This window comes from Leopardus geoffroyi, chromosome C1 (assembly GCF_018350155.1).
Source record: "Leopardus geoffroyi isolate Oge1 chromosome C1, O.geoffroyi_Oge1_pat1.0, whole genome shotgun sequence".
Taxonomy (NCBI): domain Eukaryota; kingdom Metazoa; phylum Chordata; class Mammalia; order Carnivora; family Felidae; genus Leopardus; species Leopardus geoffroyi.
Window position 1 is genome coordinate 212,320,376 of NC_059328.1, and position 22,098 is coordinate 212,342,473.

A 22,098-nucleotide genomic window follows, 5' to 3' on the forward strand; every position below is an offset into this window, starting at 1 on the left:
AGGGAAGTTGATAGAATTATACTGTCATTAGCTACTTTAATGCCCAGAGCAACCACTAAACAAAAATAAGAAATTAAGGGGTGCCTGGGTGGCTCAGTCAGTTGAGCGTCTGACTTCAGCCTAGGTCATGATCTCATAGTTCATGAGTTCAAGCCCCCCATCAGGCTCTGTGCTGACAGCTTGGAGCCTAGAGCCTTCTTCGGATTCTGTGTCTCCCTCTCTCTCTGCCCCTTTCCCGCTCATACTCTGTGTCTCTGTCTCTCAAAAATGAATAAATGTTATTAAAAAATTTTTTTTAAAAGAAAGAAAAAACAAAACAAAACCAAAGACAACAGCAAAAAACAAAGATATGGCTAAAAAAGTCTACTGAAGAGAAAAAAATAATTTCTAAGTACTCAATTTTCCTAAAGAAAGAATAAAACCTAGAACATAGGAGATGAAGAGAAAACAAATAGCAATAAGGTAAACTTAGATCCCACCCTATTGATAACTGCATTGAAAAGAAATGACTAACAATGCAAAGAGCGTCAGACGGACAAAGAAAGCAGGACCTAATTACATGTTCTCTAAGAGAAACTCATAAGGAGGGACATTCAACATGAAAAAATGGACAATCCCTCAGGAAGATATAACAACCCTCAATGTGAAGACCTAATAAGAGAACTTTAGAATACATGAAAGAAAAAAAAAAAAAAACAAAACTGCCAGAGGGAGAAACAGATCCCATCAGAGAAGGACTTCTTTCTTCTTACCTGATAGAATAAACTGACAAAATGAGCTCGTGTCTACAATATTTCAAAACACTATGGACCATCTTGACCTAATGAATATTAATATAAAACTATACCCAAGTCAGATCGCAAATTCTTTACACATGCACATGAAACAAGTCAGTTACCTCAACAGATGTGTCAAAAATCATTTGACAAAAAATCAATGTCCATTCAATACTTGTAAAAGGGGGAAAAACTATCAGCAAACTAAAACAGAAGGTCATTTCCTCCATCTGACAGGGCATAAATGAAAACCTTCACATTTATTTTAACGTTTATTTTATTTTTGAGAGAGAGACAGAGTGTCAGCAGGGGAGGGGCAGAGAGAGAGGGAGACACAGAATCCGAAGCAGGCTCCAGGCTCTGAGCGGTCAACACAGAGCCCGATGCGGGGCTTGAACTCAGGAACCGTGAGATAGATACCTGAGTGGAAGTCAGACGCTTAACCGACTGAGCCACCCAGGTGCCCCGAAAACCTTCACATTTAACAGTGAAATGATGAGCAATCTCCCCTAAGATAGAGAACAAACCAAAGGAAAATAATTTTTTTTGTACAAATTGACAAAGGTGGCTCTCTACTTTGTATCGACATGTGAGGAACCTAGAAAGCCCAAAACAATGCCGGAAAGAGGAAAAGAGACCAACTGGGAGGATTACTCTAGCTGACTCGAAGCTTAGGATAAAGCTACAGTAATCAAACCACAATTATCTGGAGTGCCTATTGTTTGCCACGAAACCAAATTCTGATTCGTAAACCATGTCAGCGCAAATCAAATAACTCTTCCTTCAGGTCTCAGCTTCCTCATTTGTTAAAAATGGAGATGAGGGGCGCCTGGGTGGCACAGTCGGTTGAGCGTCCGACTTCAGCCAGCTCACGATCTCGCGGTCTGTGAGTTCGAGCCCCGCGTCGGGCTCTGGGCTGATGGCTCAGAGCCTGGAGCCTGTTTCCGATTCTGTGTCTCCCTCTCTCTCTCTGCCCCTCCCCCGTTCATGCTCTGTCTCTCTCTGTCCCCCAAAAAATAAATAAACGTTGAAAAAAAAAATTAAAAAAAAAAAATTAAAAAAAAAATGGAGATGAGAGGACAGATGAGAGGAAACCAAATAGTTATACTAATAGAGGAAAAGGAAGAGGAATCTTTTTATTAATAATAATCAATTTATTGTATATTAATAATTAAGTGGTATCCATTAATATTATGATTAATAATTATTAGTGATAATAGCAAATATTGAGTTCTTATTATACACTAGACACTATGCTAAGCCATTGGTACCTATTATTTCGATTTATCACAACTACTGGCTCAATCAGAGTCTACTATTATCCACTTGGACAGAAGAAGGCTTAGAGACTAGATGTCAGGGAACTAGTCCAGGGACATCAATTAGTAAGTGAGAAAAGCAAAATTCAAACTGAGGTCTGTATGACTCCACATCTGTGCTCTTAAGCCTCATGCTAGGAAGAGAATTTGTCTCAAAGCATTTGAAAAGTTGAAGGTGCTATGCTAGCAAAAGAAATTACAGCCAGATTAAACCCATCAGTATCCTAAATTCTTTAATTTAAGATGGCTTTAGAAAATGGAAATCATGGGGCCCCGGGGTGGCTCAGTCGGTTAAGCGTCCGACTTCGGCTCAGGTCATGATCTCACGGTTCGTGGATTCAAGCCCCGCATCGAGCTCTGTGCTGACAGCTCAGAGCCTGGAGCCTGCTTAGGATTCTGTGTCTCCTTCTCTCTCTGCCCCTCCCCAGCTCACGCTCTGTCTCTCTCTATCTCTCCTTCAAAAATACATTAAAAAAAAAAAAAAAAAGAAAAGAAAATGGAAATCATGGGCCCCTGGGTGGCTCAGTTGGTTAAGCGTCCAACTCTTGATTCTGGCTCAGGTCATGATCTGAGGGTTGTGAGATGGAACCCTGTGTTGGGCTCCTTGCAGAGCCTGTTTAAGATTCTCTCTCTTCCTCTCTCTGCCCCCTCCCCCACTTGTACTCTCTCTCTCTCTCTCTCTCTCTCTCTTCCTAAAAAAATTAAAGAAAAAGAAAAGAAAATGGAAATCACTTAGCACTTGTAAATTTTGAACTCTGTGCTTTTGAAATGTTCTGGAACTAACTGGTTCTCAGTATTGCCAATGCCACGTGAGGGATATTTTTTAAATATGGTTATTAAACTTGAGTTCTAAGGAATAAACATATCACATGTACTACCAACTTCTTATAAAACCAGAAGTCATCTTTAAAATCACCCAAATACCAGACTTGGAGCCAACATGCCAACCAATGCAGGCGTGGCCTCCCAACTGGCCCATCAAGGCCAGATGTTGGCTGGTTTATGGGTCTTGTTATAATACATGTTACACACAGGTGAATATGTAAGTTCTTGAAATTTTGAATCAAATCTGGCTTGTAAACAGGATACTGACTACAGAAAGCTTGAATGTTACCTGAATGTAGTCTCAAAAACTGAACTGTAGTCCAGGTAAAGAAACAATGTATATTCAATTTCTAGATCTACAAATGAGTTCCTATGTAAGTGATCCCAAAACAGATACAGTGTTTTAGGGGTCTGATTTCCTTATGTAAAAATACAGAAGTCTGTGACTCAAAGCTAAGACAAAGATTACTAGAAAGGGCACTTCTGCGTGAATTTACAGAGCACAATGCCGTTCTGTGAGTGCTCACAGAAAGGTATCTTACACCATAAGGTAGAAAAGACCCATCTTCAGCTGAGACTCCAGCCAGTAAAGACATCAACTTTCCAAGAAACGTTCTAAAAATGAGCCAAGATTTTTATTCCCCTGTTTTCTCCTCTGCCTCTCCCTTCCCCTCCACCCCCTCGGTCTCTCCACATACAAAGAATTCCAAACTCCACATTCAATCCTAGGAACCTCTCAGCTTTTGCCTGTTCCTGCAAAATGCTATAACTCTAAAAGCAATTATTTTAGATAGCCTGTGGTAAAGTTTCACTTTCTATCAACATAACTCTTTTAGAGCTATGACAAGTCAATCTATCAATAATGATCTCTTAAGGTAAATGTTTCTTGAAAATTCCACTCGCAGAATATGCAAACCAAATCAGTCACGATGGCAAAGGCTAGAGAGCTGGAAAACAAACTTTAACATTCCTGGATTCAACCACTTTCACGGGCACATTGAGACTCCGCAACATGGAGGACAAAGGGAATACTGCTTTGTGGAATATGGTACTACAGGTAATAAAAATAATAACAGTAATGTTTCTGAAATGACTAAAAGATTAATAAATTAACCACACTGGAGAAATAACATGGGGTCCCAACTGGAACCTAATGAGCAAATATACTTGGATCTACAATCCTACTTGAAGGGTAGAAAAAGAAAAGTTATTTAATAATGTTAATCAACAGGTGCAGAGAGGATAATGAAGACAGTGATATTCCTTGTTTGCGATGGTCTCTTTCTAGTCATACAAACTTCTATACGATAGACATCAGAAAACCTTGGAAAGAAAACACAATAGCCCCAGGGAAAAACTCAAACACACGGAAGCAATGCCAGCAGTCGAGAGATTGAGAACAACTCACAGCAACACGGGGAAAGTTTAGAGAAGGGTGAAAGATGAGAGGATTAAAATGGAAAACAAACAAGACAGGACTATGCAAAAAAAAATCTAAGGAAAGAGGGGTTGCTTCAAATTCTGGATCCGAACCAGTATTTATATGAATACGCCTGCTGAGCATTTGTTACATGTGAATAAAGAAATCCGCACCCTTGATATACACACATTATGGAAATCAGACATTTGAAACCAAAGGAAACATTCCTGGACCATTTCAAGCTGCTACACCATGAAGTCACTTGATCTAGAAAGCTATGGAGATGTCAGAAGTTTGCAGTATTAATAAGGGGGAAACGGATTACACGATACTGGCATTCTTGCTGATGCTGTCACTTAAATATTAACTCGTGATTTCACTGTCTTGGCAAGTGGTCCACACACCTGGTTGCTTCCTCTCCCCCAACCCCATGTCTAACAAATCAGTGGATATTAATAGATTCTACCTTCAAAATGCTTCCTGAACGCAAACACTGCTTCATCTCTGCTGCCACCGCTCCAGTCAAAGCCACAATTAATTCCTCATCTTTACAACAGTTTCCTTGGATGAGATTCCCAAGTCTATTTTACCCCTACAAACAGTAAGAATATTTGCTCACGATTAAATATTATCAGTGCTTCCGACTTCTCTTAGAATAAAATTTGTACAGCCCGGCTGGGGTAACACTATGGCATGAACACTATGCCCCCGCCTTCTCTAGGAGCCATTCCCCACCTAGAGCCTGGCCACATGGCACTTCTACTCCCTGGAAGTTGCCACTCCCACCTGCTTACACTTGACCTTTTCGTTCCTGGCTTTCATGTAAGACAGGCGGGTCTGCCCTGACCACCCCATTCTGGGGATGTATCCCTTTCTTACTCTGGATCACAGAACCCCGATCACTGCCTTCGTAGCACTTTGCCAAATTTGTGATGACACGGTTGTGTTGGTTTACTTGTCTATCATCAGTCCCCCACCCCCAACAAGAACATATGCTTCCTGGAGAAGGAGCCACATTCGTTGCTCAGCCTTGAGCCCCAGCACCTGGCATAGTGGCCACTCAGTAAATAATTACAGAATGGAGGAATAGATGAATGAAGAGATGAGTAACAGAGGGCATATTCTAACAGATCTGTTTCAAGGCACTATGAAAAGGGTAAAAGTTAGTCATTAGCGGTTTTGATTACAGATACACGAATGAGCAATCGCTGAATCCCGATGAAGGGATGAAACTTAGCTCATCTCGGTGCCTCGATGAGCAGCAAAGGGAAGCAAGGAGAAGGAAGTCTCTCGACTCTCAAAGAGCTTATTCTTCAAGAAGAGACCAGGAGGACACATCTAGAACGATGAACAGACAACCTGAGGCTGTTTCTTCTTTCTCCAAACACTTATGGAATGGCTCAGCCTGGTGCGAGGTTGGAGGGACCAGCCCAGGCCGTCTGCCCGGGATGAGCGTGTGGTACGGCTCTAAGCGCGTCAGGGACTCAAAAGAAGGACGGATTGTGACAGGGGTGGGCGGGCCAGCAAAACCTCACGGGAGAGCTGGGTGTTGCACTGGGCCCAGAGAAAGCCCGAGATTTGGCTGGGCAGACAAGGAAGACGAATGATATTAGAATGAGAGAGGAGGTTTTGGCCAATGTTTATGGAAAACATTAACTGGGACCACACTTGTTCTGGTCCTAGGAAAGCAGACAGTTATGCGAGATAAAGAGAAAAGGGAGAACATCTAGGAAAAGCTATTACAAACCCCTACGATGTAACAGACCCAAGATGATTGCATTTACCATGTCACTTTTAATTCGTAAGAGAATCCATCTGAGAGGCTAAAAATCACCTTAAGGACTTTTTCCTTAGCAGGACAAAAAGACAAATTTAGATCTAAGAGAGAGGAAAATGAAAAATAACTAGGAAATGGTCAGAGGAGTGTTAAATCAACTTTTCCCCAGTTTAGACTAAATAGATAAGAGACCAAAGAGATAAAACTTAGGGCAGATGGGTTACATGCGCAAAAATAATTGGCTATTAATAATGGAAATTTAGGGGGTTAGCCAGAAAGTTTTGCGGTTTTCTTTGGGCACTTACTTATCTAACCTCCAGTAACAGAGACCAGCCATGTACCAGGCACTGCTTCAGACCTTAGATTTCAGCGAGGAAAACAGACAATAGAGAAGTAAAGAGATATCCTTAACTAGAGCCACGTGCTACTGAGGCAGGTAAGAGGTAGAGAATACTGGGGCTGTCTTAAATACGGTGGTGAGGGAGATGTCAATGGCCTGAGGGACTGATCCATAGTCAAGTCCGGAGCAAGGTTTCCAGCAAAAACAGCATCAGGTGCAAACGCCCCAAATAGCCTTGTGTTCTGAGGTGAATGGTGCCCCCTGGAGGACAATCCCCAAGCCCCTGCTGTGTTTGAAGAACAGCGGGAGGCAGATGACGCTAGAAAGAAGTGGGAAAAGCAGGGAGTAGTAAGAAATGAGGTCCAAGAGGTTGCCAGGGATGTGTTGGCCCTACACCACACTTTGGGTGAGAAATTACCTGAGATCTGAGAGGCAGGGAGTGAAAACGTGGGATCTACGTTTTAGAAGGGTCACTTTGCCTACTGTGTGGAGATCAGACTGTGGAGGACAAGAGTAAACCAGAAAGAAAACTCCAGAAGCTACTGTAGGAGACCAGAGAGGAACCTGGAAACCCCCAAGAGGCTGGGAATCCTGCACAAACCGTATAGCCATGCTCTCTGATGTGAACAAGAACAAGAAATTTGCCCTGAAAGCTAGCCAACAGGATTGCCTTCTGCATACGAGAAAAACGTTTCCACTCTTTGTAGAAATTGAGACTGGAGAAAAACGAAAGACAAAAAAAGATAGAAACTAAGAAATGGGACATGGGAGGGAGACACAGGGGCTGAATACCCACCTACCCCTTACTACCCAACAGCTCCAGGAGATGGGTGTTACCCTTTACACATAAGGACACTGAAGCCCGGAGGGTTAAGTAATTTGGTCCAAAGCCATCTGGAAATGGACAGAAGTGAAATTCCACACAAATATGCCCTTCTCCAATGACGTGGATTTTGGGCCTCAGTTCCTTCATCCGCTTAAACAAAAATGACACTCATTTTCATGAATTTCATACATGCTGATACGTGACAATACGTGGCATAGCACAGTTTCCACTTGCACACAGAGAACACCGAGGGAGCGAACCCCCGAGAGAACTCTGTGCTCTTCAGCCACAGAGGTTCTCAGCCCTGGTTGCAGGCTAGAACCACTGGAGAGCTTTGAAAATGATGCCTAGTTCGTCAGTAAGGGGCGCCTGGGTGGCGCAGTCGGTTAGGCGTCCGACTTCAGCCAGGTCACGATCTCGCGGTCCGTGAGTTCGAGCCCCGCGTCAGGCTCTGGGCTGATGGCTCAGAGCCTGGAGCCTGTTTCCGATTCTGTGTCTCCCTCTCTCTCTGCCCCTCCCCCGTTCATGCTCTGTCTCTCTCTGTCCCAAAAATAAATAAACGTTGAAAAAAAAAATTAAAAAAAAAAAAGAAATGATGCCTGGTTCCCACCTCGGGGATACTGACTTAACTGGTCGGGGGTGGGGCCTGCCATCAGGATTTTTCTTAAGGAGAATGTACCTTTCCTTCATACGGTTTATTTTCTGCTGGTAGCCACAGAGTTTCTTGTATTTAGTCATGAGGAAGAAAATGTATAAACTACTGTTACATTTCATAACTGTCTTTTTGCTCTGAACCAATACAGATCTGTCTTTGTACCCAGTGCCATCACATTCGACCACTACAGCATTAATTCACTACTTTTACCTTCCCAACTTTCATTGATTATCCTTGATTGTGACAATTATACACTGACTTCCCTCTGGGAAGCAACATACCTCTTTTCTCAGCCCCTAAGAGTTTGGCTCCAAGAGCGACTTTGTGTCTGAGACTTGGCCAGCCAAAGCAGTCCATTCCCTGGCCACAATAAGCAGTTCGGTGGTAAGCCAATGTCTCAATTCAGAACACTCTAAGTCAGCCCCGTGGCTTTTGCTGGGAGAAGACAAACTCTTCCCCACCCATCTTCAGAATGGAGCCAACACAGGAAAGCAGAAGGAAGACTGCTAGAGAGAGAAAAATTCAGGCTTGCTGACATTATTTGAGCTTCTGGATCAAGCCATGCCTGAATTCATCCTGCATATTTGCTACAGAGCCAGTACACTCCTCCCCCCCACCCCCCGCCCCTCACATTTTCTGGTCTATTTATCTATTGTTGAAAAAATCAAGATTTTTAATGGATACAGACGTGCTGTAAAAGTTACTCTGTGTGAAAACAAAAGGCTACTGCCTTTGCCTAGTCAATCCTCCTGATAAAAAGTAATTGATTAAAAATAATAAATGGATGGGAAGAGTAAGGGAAAGACAGATACTCAAGGGCAGCTATGGTCTGAGGAGATGGGGAAAGACAAAGAAGACACCTTCACAAGTGAGAGAATTCTCAAAGACTTCAAACAGAAGATGAGGGTTGCTGTTTCTTTTTTTTTTTCTAATTTCCTGGGATTTCTTCAACTGGGTCTCACCTCTGCAACTGGACCACAAGGTTTCCAGGTTTACAAAAGTTACATACAACTTTGTGAGCCTCTGTCCTAAGGAAACAGATGAAAAACGCATAAAAAATACACGTACAAAATATTCTCCGCAACACGATAAAAAAAAAAATAGCCAAAAAAAGGAACCTCAATGTCCCCTTTGCAAACTCCATTTCCTCAGGGATCCCAAAGGTGGCGTTCCTCATCTTGTCCTGGTCAGTCTTTCCTTCCCCACTGGGTGCTTCCCTGGGCGGCTTCACACAAGCCCATGGCTGAGATTAGGCTCTGGACTCAACCTCTCAAACTTAACCTCTCCAGACCAGCACTCTCTCCATGCTTCAGGTTCACTTACCTAGCTGACTGCTCGATGCTTCCTCTGGATGTTTCATGGGTTCGTGCAATTCATGTCCCATATGGAACTTCCCATCCTCTCCTCAAAGCTGCTCGCCACCCCGCAGCACCCCATACATGCACTTGCCTACAGCTTTCTGAAGTCTGGCTTGTCCCTGTGGTCCCTCTCCTCCTTCTCCTTCTTCAGCCAGTCTGTCCACTTCTATCTCCACTGTCACCTCCCCATTTCATGCCACCGTGACTGCTCACCTAAATTACTGTGGGAGGTTCCAAACCGGGTTCTCTGACTCTTGTCCTCCTCTGATCCATTATTCCTCCTTCAGCCACTGTAATTTCTCCCAAACGCTAAAGCTCTGCCCCTCCCCTGCTGAAACTAACACGGTGCCGCCACCCCCCCCCCCCCACAACACTGTCGGGTGGAGTCCGATCCCTTTGTCGTGAGTTTGAAGCCCTGATCCCCTTGTGGTGGTGTTTGAAGGCCTGATCCCCTTGTCGTGTGTTTGAAGGCCTGCTGGGCTGGCTTCTACGCCAGTCCCTCACCCATGCCGCCCACACTCCATCACATTCTGCGTACAGCTCTGCTGAGCTCCATTTTGTTCTTCAAACCTGGCACCCCCTCTCTGCTGCACCTTCCTGCATGCTATCGATGTTCTCTTCCGGGGAGACTGTCCTCTCCCCACAGGCCTAACTTACTCATCTTGGTGCTGCCTTCCCTTCAGGTCTCTGTTGAAACATCACTTCCCTTGGAACATTTCCTGACTTTTCTTCAGGCCCCCGGTCTGGGTGGGGGGCCCCCTTCTGAAGCACACTGGATCATCCCAGCAGAGCTCGGCCACATCCCTGATCATAGTGCCTACACTGTCTCAAAAACCACAAACCAGAGCCCCATCTGTCTTGTTGACTCCTAGATCCCTCATCATTAGCACAGTAAGTGCCGCAAAGTAGGTGATCAATAAATAGTATGTGGACGATTAGGTCGTTCATTAAATCCATTATGCCACATTCATACGATGGTATAAAATGCAGCCACTAAGAACAGTTCTTTAAGAAAATAATGAACGATACAGGAGAACATTTGGAACACATTGTTCAGTTTAAGAAGCTCATTACAAAAGAGAATGCACAGTAAGATCCAATTTTAGTTTTTCCAAATGCACATTAAAAAGAGATTTCAAAGATAGTTGCCTAAAATTCAAAGTGATCTCTCATGGGGATGGAATCATACGGGTGTTTCTTTTTCTTTGAGCTCATCTGAGCATTGGATTCTCTGATAGCGAAGGGAAAAATGATAAAATTATTTAAAGTGTGATATGAAGTCCCAGACTGTAACAGAGCAGAGGGTGATGGTCAAATACAGTAAGAGAAGACAGTGGTGACATCAGCCCACGTGCATGCCCTGATGTACAGTGACCAGATGCATTACTAAGTGTAGAGTCAGGAGCTAAAGGTGAGGAAGGGACAAGGTCTTCATATAAATTACAACCAAACATACTTGGGGCAGTTAGAAGACAAGTGGAAAATGCTTCAAGAATGGGCTATGTGATGGGAGGGGAAACCTAAGCATCTATCTTTGGGGCCCTTTTATCAGTATGACATCAGGTCTCAGGACATGAGAACTTGGTTGGAAAAACCAAGCCAAAGAAAGAATTATTTAGCCAAAAATGGAAGATGATAAAGCAATTAACCAACATTCTTCTACTTTCACAGCTGCGTGCATGTTCAATTCTCTTAGGCCGGGTCTCTCTGTCAGCCCCACCTTAACACGCTTATAGGACTCTGAGCCCAGATCTTGAACTGTTCACAATAAGACCCAGGACCACATCGCATGGTACTTTGGTCCAAGTCAGACAAAAATTTTCTCCAGCCTCTTCCAATTATCTAAAACAGAGTGAGTGTGTGTGTATGTGTGTGTGTGTGTATACACATACACACATACATACATATGCTTATGCATATGCATATACATACATATGAGTATATACGTATATGGAGATAAATTCTACTGCAGGGAAAAATAAAAATTATACTTACTTTTAGGATATTTGTATTTCTTTTTTTTTTTCTTTAAACGTTTATTTATTTTTGAGAGAGAGACAGACAAAGCATGAGCAGGGGAGGGGCAGAGAGAGAAGGAGAGAGGAATCTAAAGCAGGCTCCAGGCTCTGAGCTGTCAGCACAGAGCCCAACGTGGGCTGAACCCATGAGCTGTAAGATCATGACCTGAGCTGAAGTCTGACACTTAACTGACCGAGCCACCCAGGTGCCTCTAGAATATTTGTATTTCCATTGTAAAGGATCTTTGTTGCTGTTAAAAACAATTATATGGGCATTCGGCTTCTTATATGGAGAAATAAGCTTTCTTAACAGATTGTCCCACAAATAACAACAGTTAGCTCCAGGCCAAATAACCCCACCACTACCTGGCTCTGGAAAGTGAACAAAAGTGGACAGGGTTTTAGAGGAAAGTCAGAACATAGAGGCAGCAGCTGGCATGGGGGTAGTTTCACGTTTGGGGAGCCCCACCCTGCAGGCAGCCTTGGTTGGGTGTGACTATGGCCCAAGGACACAAAGATGCTAGCATTAAGCCTGCTAGGAACCAGCCAGGGACAGGCACACCATGAGGAATGGGAAAGGGTCCTAGGAAAGAAGACAGCCAGAGAAGGGATCCCCCAATTCCGTATATCAACTCTGCCCAAGTCTCTGATGACCCCTAAATCATGCCGAATGGGATCCTGGATGAGATCAGAGCCTCGTTTCCCAGCCACCCCCACCGGCCTCACTGCTAGCTTGAGTTTGCAATGAGTCTAACCAATGACAGTCACCTGGTTACATCAGTGGACCCTGGTTAACTCATCTTGGCTCCAGTCTCTTCCCATATTAAATGACACTGTTGAACTGTTGAAACAGTTTTGAGATATTTACTCACTCAAGACATTCAACACAAGGCTCATAGGTACCTAAGTGCCAGGTGTGCTAAGGAATACCAAAAAAGAGTTGAGCATCACTGCCCTCGACAAGCCTAGAGACCCAGGGGGGAAAGCAGACCTGTACCCAACCAGCTAGTTGTCACAAAGGTGAACTTGACCAGAGAAGGAGCTTAGTTCAGCAGAGTGAACACGGACTCCAGAGTTAGACAAACCTAGTCTTCACCCAGGTCCACCAGGACCTTAGAGCCTCGGGACCTACCTTGTACACGTATACACCTTGTACACTTATATTAATCACTTACCCCACTGTTCTGAGTACTGTATACACATTTAATCCTTGTGACAACCTCATTAGGTTGGTGCTAATACTATCCTCACTCCACAGATGCAGAAAATGAGGCACAGAGGATTTACGTTTACTTGCCCAAGGTCCCCAAGTAAAATGTGATCAAACACAGATTCAAACTCAAGCAGCAACATCTCTCTGAGCCTCAGCAGCTAACTGCTAACTTACACCAAATACTAACTTCAAGCACCAAACACATAGCAGGCACTCAACAAATGGCAGATGTCCTCGTTGTCATGGTTACCGCCGATGCTGTGGTGATTCCTGAAGCCACAAGAGAAATGACAGTTGAAATTTAGGCCATCTACCCAAATATTTAAAGCCAAAAAGTTTTAAGAGCGCTAAATAACATTCCCGTGCAGATCTGGACACACACCTCAAGAAATCGGGATTTGTATTTACCTATTAGGTATCCCCTACCTCTTCTTAAAAAGAAAAGCACCAAGGTATCATGATTTATTTCTTCATTCACGTGTCACGTTGCAACTTCCTACTGTCATCTGCCACCACTAACCTGGGCATCAGAACGGTTCCCAGGAGGGCGGCAGAGCTAAAGATGACAGGACCCTGGTCATGTACTAAGGTGAGTACATCTGGTCCCACCGCGAATGGGGGAAGCGGGCAAGCAAAATCCCTCGCGGTATTTTTAGTTAAACAACCTCAGAGAAACTGTGCTATGTGGGGACACAAAGAAGAGAAATACGAACTTAGCTGTAAATCAAAAATTGATCAGCATACACCAAGCGCAGAAATAAAGTTTTACTCACACTTGGTAAGTCTTAAAGCCTGCTCTGTCTCCAAGAGGTGAAACTACATGCCTCTTGGAGCGCCGAGGATCTCAGCTGCTACAGTTCCTAAATGATGTGGTGATTTAGGGATAGTGCCAAATTTTCAAAAAAATAAGAACAGTACCTTATTCAGGCCTGGTAATTTTACGAGGACATGTTGCACATTTCTTATGTAAATACATGCAGTTTAATAAGGTCCTAAGAGAGTGCTTTCACCGAAATCCTACCTATCAGGATACTGGGGAAAAACAACCCAATCCTAGGACTGCATGACTCCTAAATCCTTATTGGGTAACATGCCCGGTTTCTGAACAATACACATTATCTCGGGGATAATTTTTATGACATGTGTGGCTATTGCCTGTAAATCCCTCTAAGATGAAAAGCGTTACCACTGACATTTGAGTTGGACAAAAGGATTTATATGGCTAGATTACTCAAGGCTATAAAATGTAGAAAAACAAAAATAGTTTGGATAAACCCTTGGAGCTTGTTGCAATGGGATTTGACTTACAGGGCCTGAGGGCTGACATTAAGTTTTAGGGAGTCGTTTAGAGGTTATGAAACTTTTCTCTGTAAACATTACTTGAAACAACAGGCTGGATTTATTGACTCAGCAAGGGGCTCTCAGGCTGATGTATGTGAATCAGAGACTATCAGGAATAGGGTCCCTTAAAGGTAATAGTCAATCTTCATCATTAAAACAAGAAAACAATGGCTGGAGGAGATGAAAACTGTACGACTCACCCAAGGTGATATGGCTAAATTCTCCACCATCACCACCACCATCATCGTCGCGAACACTATTCAGTACTTACTCTTTGCCAAGCACGGAGCTGAGGGCTTTTCTGTTCCTCACACCGACTTATAAAGCATGTCCTAATATCATCCCCATTTTCTAAGTGGAAAAATGAGCCCCGGAGAAGCACAGAGCTAGCTGCACAGGGGACAGGTCCAGCATTCAAACACAAGCGATGGGACCCTCAATCCACACTTGTAACCACCCCACTCCCCCACCTCCTCTCTGGCCCCACACTCGGGTCTACTAACCTCCGGGCCAGAGGAGGACACTAACCACACGTGGCTACGGAGTTTCCAAGTTACAAGACCTGCACGACTGACAGTGGAGTCCGGTGTGGAAGCAGGTCCCCTCCCTGGCTGCAGTATCTGCCTTCAGAATTGCAGGGCAAGAGCTGCTCACACAAACTCTGTGGGTCTGTACTCCCATCAGCAAGTGCGACACCAGAAAATAACCTCTGACTAATGTTTTTACAACCTATTGGATGCAATGATATCTTCTCAAACCTACTGCCTGGAGCTCCATATTCTCACGTCAGTCTCTGGTCGCCACATGCCGAGGTAGATACCAGGCAAGCGATCAGGTCCTCTGCAATGTGATTCTGTGCCCTGCATGATGCAGATCAACATACCTGTAGGACCCACAAATGTGCTTTACTGCTGAATGCTTTCATCTCTACCAAGTTCTTTTTATTCCCTATTAGTCTGTGTGGTGGTCTACTTCAAATTCTGAGGCGGACAAAATAAAAATTCAGAGGTACCGAAGCAGAGAGGACGGCTAGACAGTTATATTCAGATTTTATTTACGTATGTATTTAAATGTATTCATATATTTAAGTTTACATATTTAAATACCAATAGGCAGTGATGGTAAGTATATATAATTAGATGTCTTCAGAATTAAAATGCATTTGGTTTAAAATTGAAGGATCTCAAAGTTCTAAACCAAACATAAAGACGGTATCTGTGTACAGAGTAAACACGTAGGCAAAAAGATCAGCTTCTAATTTCTCCTCTCTGCTGCTGTTGTTTGGTAAAGTATCTGCAAGAAAACACTCCTGACATTTTTACTTTTGCTTCCTGTCACCTGCACAGGAACCACAATCCAAAACTGCACTTTTCAAATGTGGGCCCAGTGAACGTTAAGTAGAAATTCAGAGAAAAGACAGAACCTGTTGACAAAGAATAAAAACCTAAGTGTAGGAGGAAAGCAGAAACCTTCCAGAAGGAGAGCTTAAATGATAATTACAGCACAAGCTGTCTCGCAGGCCTCACTGACTTTGAACTTTTGGAAAGAGGTTAAAAAGGAGGCGAGAGTCAAAGAGACAGATAGTCAGGAAGGACTCCAAGCTCGAAGGACCTGGTCCAGGTTGGATTCAGAAGGATCCTTGAAAGAAACAGAATGAAGAGGAAAAAGGATGGAAAAGAGCCAGGATGTGAATGTGCTGAGTTGAAAGCACTATCCAGAGGGAAAACCTAGTTGTAACAGCTTTCCGGACTGGGAGGGAATTGCTGTAAAAGGATTTCACCGTTCTTACAAAAAAGAAATACATATATATTTAAATTTATGTAAATTTTTATATATATGAAAAACATTTTTTCCAGCTTTTCCCAGACTTCAGAAATTTTTAGCAGGGACATTTAAAAGTTTTAGAACCCAACAAACTTGGCATTTATTCTATTCATGACTATTGTTACAGAGATCATCTTTATTTTTTTTTTAATTTTTTTTTTTTAACATTTATTTATTTTTGAGACAGAGAGAGACAGAGCATGAACGGGGGAGGGTCAGAGAGAGAGGGAGACACAGAATCTGAAACAGGCTCCAGGCTCTGAGCTGTCAGCACAGAGCCCGATGCGGGGCTCGAACTCACGGACCGTGAGATCATGACCTGAGCCGAAGTCGGACGCTTAACCGACTGAGCCACCCAGGCGCCCCCAGAGATCATCTTTAAAAAAAAAAAAAATGAGACCGAGTGTATTTTGAAGGATGTATTTGGAGACACTATAGGACGATGGTTAAGAAGGCCAGTGCCAAGGTGCCTGGGTTTAAATTTCTATCTATGTGATCACCGGCAGGTTATTTGATCCCCTTGTGCCTCAGTTTCCCAATATGTTAAATGGAGACATTAATAGCATCTGCTTCATAGAATTGTCGTGAGGATCAGAGGTGCTGGCAGACTATAGAGTGATACTGAGGTGCTGACTTTTATAATGTGTTCATTTAACACATTTTTATTAACCTCCTCCTAGTATAAAATGTGGCGTTAAATGCTCCTGGCGTGCGGTTTTCCCTCCCTCTCAAGAGAACACAGGGAACCAGGGCAGACAGAATTAATACACATAAAGGAATAAATGAAAAAAGGATGCATAGTACGTAATATGAGGAAACAATTACTAAATTTCTTAGGTGTGATGATTTTCTAGGCGCACCGTAAGATCTAAAGAAGACTGCTAATTCTCAGAAAACACAAACTGATTTATTTGGGGATGAAGAGCCATGATGTTTCTCATCTGCTTTCAAATTACTTTGCAAAGAAACAAACTATACACATAAATGCACGTGTATAAAGCAAACATGACAAGAAAATGTTCATCACTGGAGAAAAAGAAAAAAAAAAGGAAAGAAAGGAAAAAAAGGAGGCAGGAAGGGTCCTAATGCTAGCTCAGAAGTCCAGAACATTCTGTGGACTTGAGACACTTTCCAAACTTGTCTTCGCAGTGTGCCGGAAACGAGAGGGATCCTGGAGACGCGACGTGTTCTGTAAACATTATTTTCTACCACAAGCACCCAGAGAACAAGCCAGTGGGAGGGGCTGGTTCAAAAACACCAGCCACCCGGTCACGGCCTCACACTCCTACTAAGAGGCTCCAAAACACTGCAATGAATTCTTCAGAACTGGAAGTAAAGCCCCTTTTCCCTGGTCTGTCTTCAGTGAAGGTGAACCTCTGAAAAAACTCTTCACACAAAGACTGTCAGGAAATTGGTCTTCATTCTTTGCATTCCAGAGCGTCACATTTCCCCTAGGCTTTATCTAGACAGCGTGGAGGAACTGACAGGCCACTGGATAAAAATGAAGGCTCCCTAGACAATCCCCCGGATGCCAAGGTTCAAACTGCCATCTATGGGCTAATGGGTCTGCATTTGGACTTGGCCCAGATTTCTCCACCAGCTTCCAGATTCACAGCTGACAGCTCCACTTGGATGTCACAAAGGCCACTCAAACTCAACACGTCCAAAATAGAACACTTGTGCTCTGCATTTCTTTTTCTCCAGGAACGGCACAGCCTGCCACAGACTGACAGAGGGAACAAGCTTGCCCCTCCCCCCATCACCCACCCATCTCAGGCCCCCTCACTTGACCTCTCAAGTTCTCCCAAATCCATCAGCTTCCCCCCTTTCTAAGCCCCACCCTTCCCCTTCTAACAGTCAACACCTGTTCCCTGGACTTCTACAACAATCTCCAAACTCTCCTCCTTACTCCCACTCTATGTTCCACACTGTTCGGGAATGAAAATGACAAATTCCCATTTAAATTCATCAATGGTTCAACAGTAAATTGTTACTAGGAAAACAGTAATGATGAAGCAGCTAATACTGAACAGCCATTTAGCCAGGCCCTGTGCTAACTACTGTACCTGCAACGTCTCATTTAATCCTCACTGTCCCTATTAAGTGGGCATTAGCATTTCCCCAATTTACAGATTAGTAAACTGAGACAGAGAGCGAGAGGTATGAACTCACTTGCCCATGAGACAGAGCTGGTGAGTCAGTGGTGGAAACAGGCTCCAGACCTAAGCCCCCGTCTCCCCCTCAGGATGAAGAGGAAATGTCCCACCTGGGCACACAAAGCCCCGTGAAGCCATGCATACATCAGCTTCCCATCACCCACTTTCTTCCTCACCGTCTTCCCTCATCGGTGATGCCCTCAACTCCGCCGCTCTCCTCCCTGTCCTCACTCAGGGTCTCCACATGGGGGCAACACGCCCAGCTGTCCGAGACTAAACAGCTCCCTTTTGGACATCTTCAAGGCCCTGGTCCTGCTGTAATTACACATTTATCTGTGGATGCGCCATGGGAGGCCCCATCTCAGCTCCACTAGCCCTTAAGTCCCAGCGCCCAGCGCAGCGCCTGGCAAACAGGAAGTGCTCGGCCATCTTTATGCGCTAGGAAAAATGGCGGTATGAGGGAAAGTAAAACCACTGGGTCCCGCTTCGAGGGCCATCCTTTATGGCTGCTGTGATTTTTGAAGTCACTGCCTCTATGAGCCTCTGGGGTCTCATTTTAACCTTCTGGTGGCAGTCAAAACTGTAAAAATAAGCAATTTGGCGTTTTCAAAGCTCTTTCGCAAGAATCCCGTTTGTACCCGGGACGGTCCTGGGAAGTATGCAGTCTCATTCTAGCCCACGTTTAGGAGGAGCGGGTGGCGGCGGGGGGATTCATGATTTGCTGCAGTCAATCGGCTGGTGACCCTGACGCCCACCCCTGACCTCAAGCACAGGCTACAACCAGTTAGCAACCGCCTGACCCAGGGTGCAGCGAAGCCCTGAAAATCTGCAGCGCTCCGTGTGTGAGGGACAACGCGTGCTGCTTGCTCAGCCCTCCACCGCTTTCAACATGCCCGCGTTTTCCATTCGCTTCAGAGACCCAAGGGGAGGGTGAAACACACTTCTCTCAAACACACTCTACTCCACTGCCATGGTAACCACCTACATCGCAAGCACAAGCAACCTGGGGGCGCAGCTCCCACCCTGCACAGGTGAGCGGAAGCTGGGGGACAGGATTCACTTCTTCACGTCGGGTCTTCAAAACACCGAGGAGGAGGAGATGCTGCACCCCTGAGCCCCTGGGTCACCTGGGAGGTTGGTGGCCTTTCAGCAAGTGCCGTGCCGAACCACTGCTGCCCTGCAGCCTCTCAGCCAGGGGCAGGGTAGGGTAATGTGGAGCCCAGAGATGGTTCCAGAGTGTATGCACTCAGACTCTACACTTCATCTCTGCAGACGATGTCCTCATACTTCATGCAGTTGTCCGCCTACCTCTGCGGATCAGGAGCTGACATGCCGGTTTTAAAAACAAACAAACAAACACAAAAACCTCTAGGGGCACCTGGGTGGCTCAGTCGGTTAAGAGACCGACTTCGGCTCAGGTCATGATCTCACAGTTCGTGAGTTCAAGTCCCGCGTCAGGCTCTTTGCTGACAACTCAGAGCCTGGAGCCTGCTTCGGATTCTGTGTCTCCCTCTCTCTGTTCCTCCTCTGCTCGTGTTCTGTCTCTCAATAATAAATAAACGTTAAAAAATATAAATAAATAAATAAATAAATAAATAAATAAATAAAACTCAAAAAAATAAAGAACAAAAAACTCTAACATCAGGTTATTCTTACAACATTAGTGTTTAAAGTAATCCCTTCCATAACATCCCTCCAAGCAGAAATGAGAACTTCCTCTGAGTACAAAATCGTATCTTGAATACCAGCTTGCTAACTATGGTCACCTGCCTGCCCCTTCAGCTCGAACTACTCTAACAGTAAAACTCTTTTTTAACTAAAAGTAGCTAAAAGGGCGCCCGGGTGGCACTTCGGCGCAGGTCACGATCTCGTGCTTCACGAGTTCCAGCCCCGTGCCGGGCTCTGTGCTGACAGCTCAGAGCCTGGAGCCTGCTTGGGATTCTGTCTCCCTCTCTCTCTGCCCCTCCCCTGCTCACGCTCTGTCTCTCTCTCTCTCTCTCTCTCTCTCTCAAAAATAAACATTAAAATAAATAATAAATACATAAATAAAAATAAAAGTAGCTCAAAAGATGTGACTTTCCAGATAACCTAAAGTTTCTACGGTGTTAGAAAGTTGATTTAAAAATAAAAGCAGGTGACGGGCACCCGAGTGGCTCAGTCCGTCGCGCGTCCAACTCTTGATTTTCACTCGGGTCATGACCTCCCAGGTTCGGGAGATGGAGTCCCGCATCCGGCTCTGCGCTAAGAGCGCGGAGCCTGCTTGGGATTCTCGCTCTCTCGCCCTCTCTCTCTGCCCCTCCCCTGCTCACACCCTCTCCCTGCCTAAAGGAATAAACATTTTTTAAGAATAAAATAAAATAAAATAAAATAAAATAAAATAAAATAAAAGCAGGTGAACTTCATGTTGAAATATTTTTTATGCGTACTGGTATCTAAAACAAACAAAATTTTGAAAATTTAACACGTGAAATTTAGGAAAAAACTTATAGTTATCACTGTGTTACATGTATTCATTTTCAAGGTGTAAGTAAAATCACAGAAATTCCTAGATTAGGTCTAATATTCAAACATAATTCTCAAGCTATTCTAGCACAGAGTTTTTTAAGAAAAGACTACCTTATATTTCGCTTTATAAACGGAACAAATGGAGGAAGTTGTCTCGCACGGAGGTTTTCAGAAATTTAAAGCTGATCAAAGTAGTTTATGGGTTAAAAATGGGAAGAAAAAACAGGTATCCTTAGGCAATAATACTTACCTTCTGGACACTGGCAGGTGAATCCACTGAGACTAGAAATGCATGTTGCTGCATTTCTGCATGGGTCTAGGATACAGTAATCAATCTTGGATTGGCACAGCTCTCCAGTATAACCTGAATAAAACAAGATAGATATTTTATAAAATGTGTTATTCCAAAACCATTGCGAACTACCCCGGGAACTGATGGAGTCTAATCAGTACCCCACCCACCAAAAGCAGCAGCTTTGAGCAAAAGAGCCCCCACCCAGCCACTCCTCCTCGGTCTGCTTTGGTTTTGCAATGAGAAACAGTCTCAGCGGTTTAGAATCACAGTTCAAAAATCATTTACTTTGCAAAAATCTTTTACGGCAAGGACAGACTTTCCTTCAGCCTTAGCCCTGCACTTTACTTTGAAATACGAGTCAGAACCTTCAGAAACTGAGGGTTCCCAGCTTGCTCTGACACAGGACAAAACACAGTCTACAGTGTGTTTGTAGACGAGAGGCCATCTAACTGAGAGGACGGCCACCTTCCCTGTGTCAGTGTCATCCCAATACCTATTTTTAAAAAGCACAAGGAAAAACGCTAGTCATTAAAATTTCTTTAATTTACATTTTACAGCTGGAAGAACTGCTCTGTGTTAATGCCATGCCCCATTCCTTCATTTTAAAGATAAAGAGATTGAGACACACATAATGTTAAGCACCTGAGGATATTATTCTTGGTTTTATTTGAATCCCATCCAGCCTAGTAAATTCTCTGTGAAGCAAGACTCTGGCGGGGATTTCATTGGAGTAACATAAACACATGTATGATACGGAAGTAAGGACTCCCATCTATGAGGATGCAACCCAAAAGCTTTAAATAAATTCCACATTAGGGGAGCCTGGGTGGCCCAGTTGGTTGAGCATCTGACTTCAGCTCAGGTCATGATCTCACAGTTTGTGGGTTTGAGTCCCATGTCGGCATCTGTGCTGACAGCTCAGGGCCCGGAGCCTGCTTCGGATTCTGGGTCTCCCTCTCTCTCTCTGCCCCTGCCCCGCTTGAACTCTCTCTAACTCTCTCTCTCTCTCTCAAAAATAAACCTCAAAAAAATTTTAAGTGAATACATTCCACATTACTTAGTAACTTTGAAAACAAAGCCCTCCAGAGAAATAAATTCACTTTAAAGTGGAAAATGGCTATGAAAGAAACTTTGAACACAAGATGTCAAACAGAAAGAGGTTCTGCCCTTAGTTCTGTTATTTGAGTGACAGAACTCTTAATAATTTGGAGATGATTCCTATCAGAAATTTTTATGCACAGATATTTTCTACATGATTATAATCATACTGTAGCATTTTATACCTTGCTAGGCTGTACATTAAGTATTTAAAAACTTGTCTTTCTGAATTATTAGTTTTGAAAGACTGTCATTAGCAGTTGAATCTGAGATTTGCAAAAGTAAATCGGTGATATTAGAAGAGGGATGATTCGCCTGAGCTTCAATTACCTGCAAAACGAGTATAAATTAC

At 43.9% G+C, this 22,098-nt stretch overlaps 1 protein-coding gene across 2 annotated transcripts in view; it reads right to left on the reverse strand.

The window, feature by feature from the left end:
* Positions 1–22,098, reverse strand: part of DNER (delta/notch like EGF repeat containing) — a 322,224-nt gene that overhangs the window by 73,282 nt on the left and 226,844 nt on the right. For both annotated transcript variants that reach the window (XM_045481582.1, XM_045481583.1), the window contains exon 7: positions 20,604–20,717. In XM_045481582.1, coding sequence (XP_045337538.1) covers positions 20,604–20,717 — 114 coding nt within the window. The remainder of the gene's footprint in view (positions 1–20,603; positions 20,718–22,098) is intronic.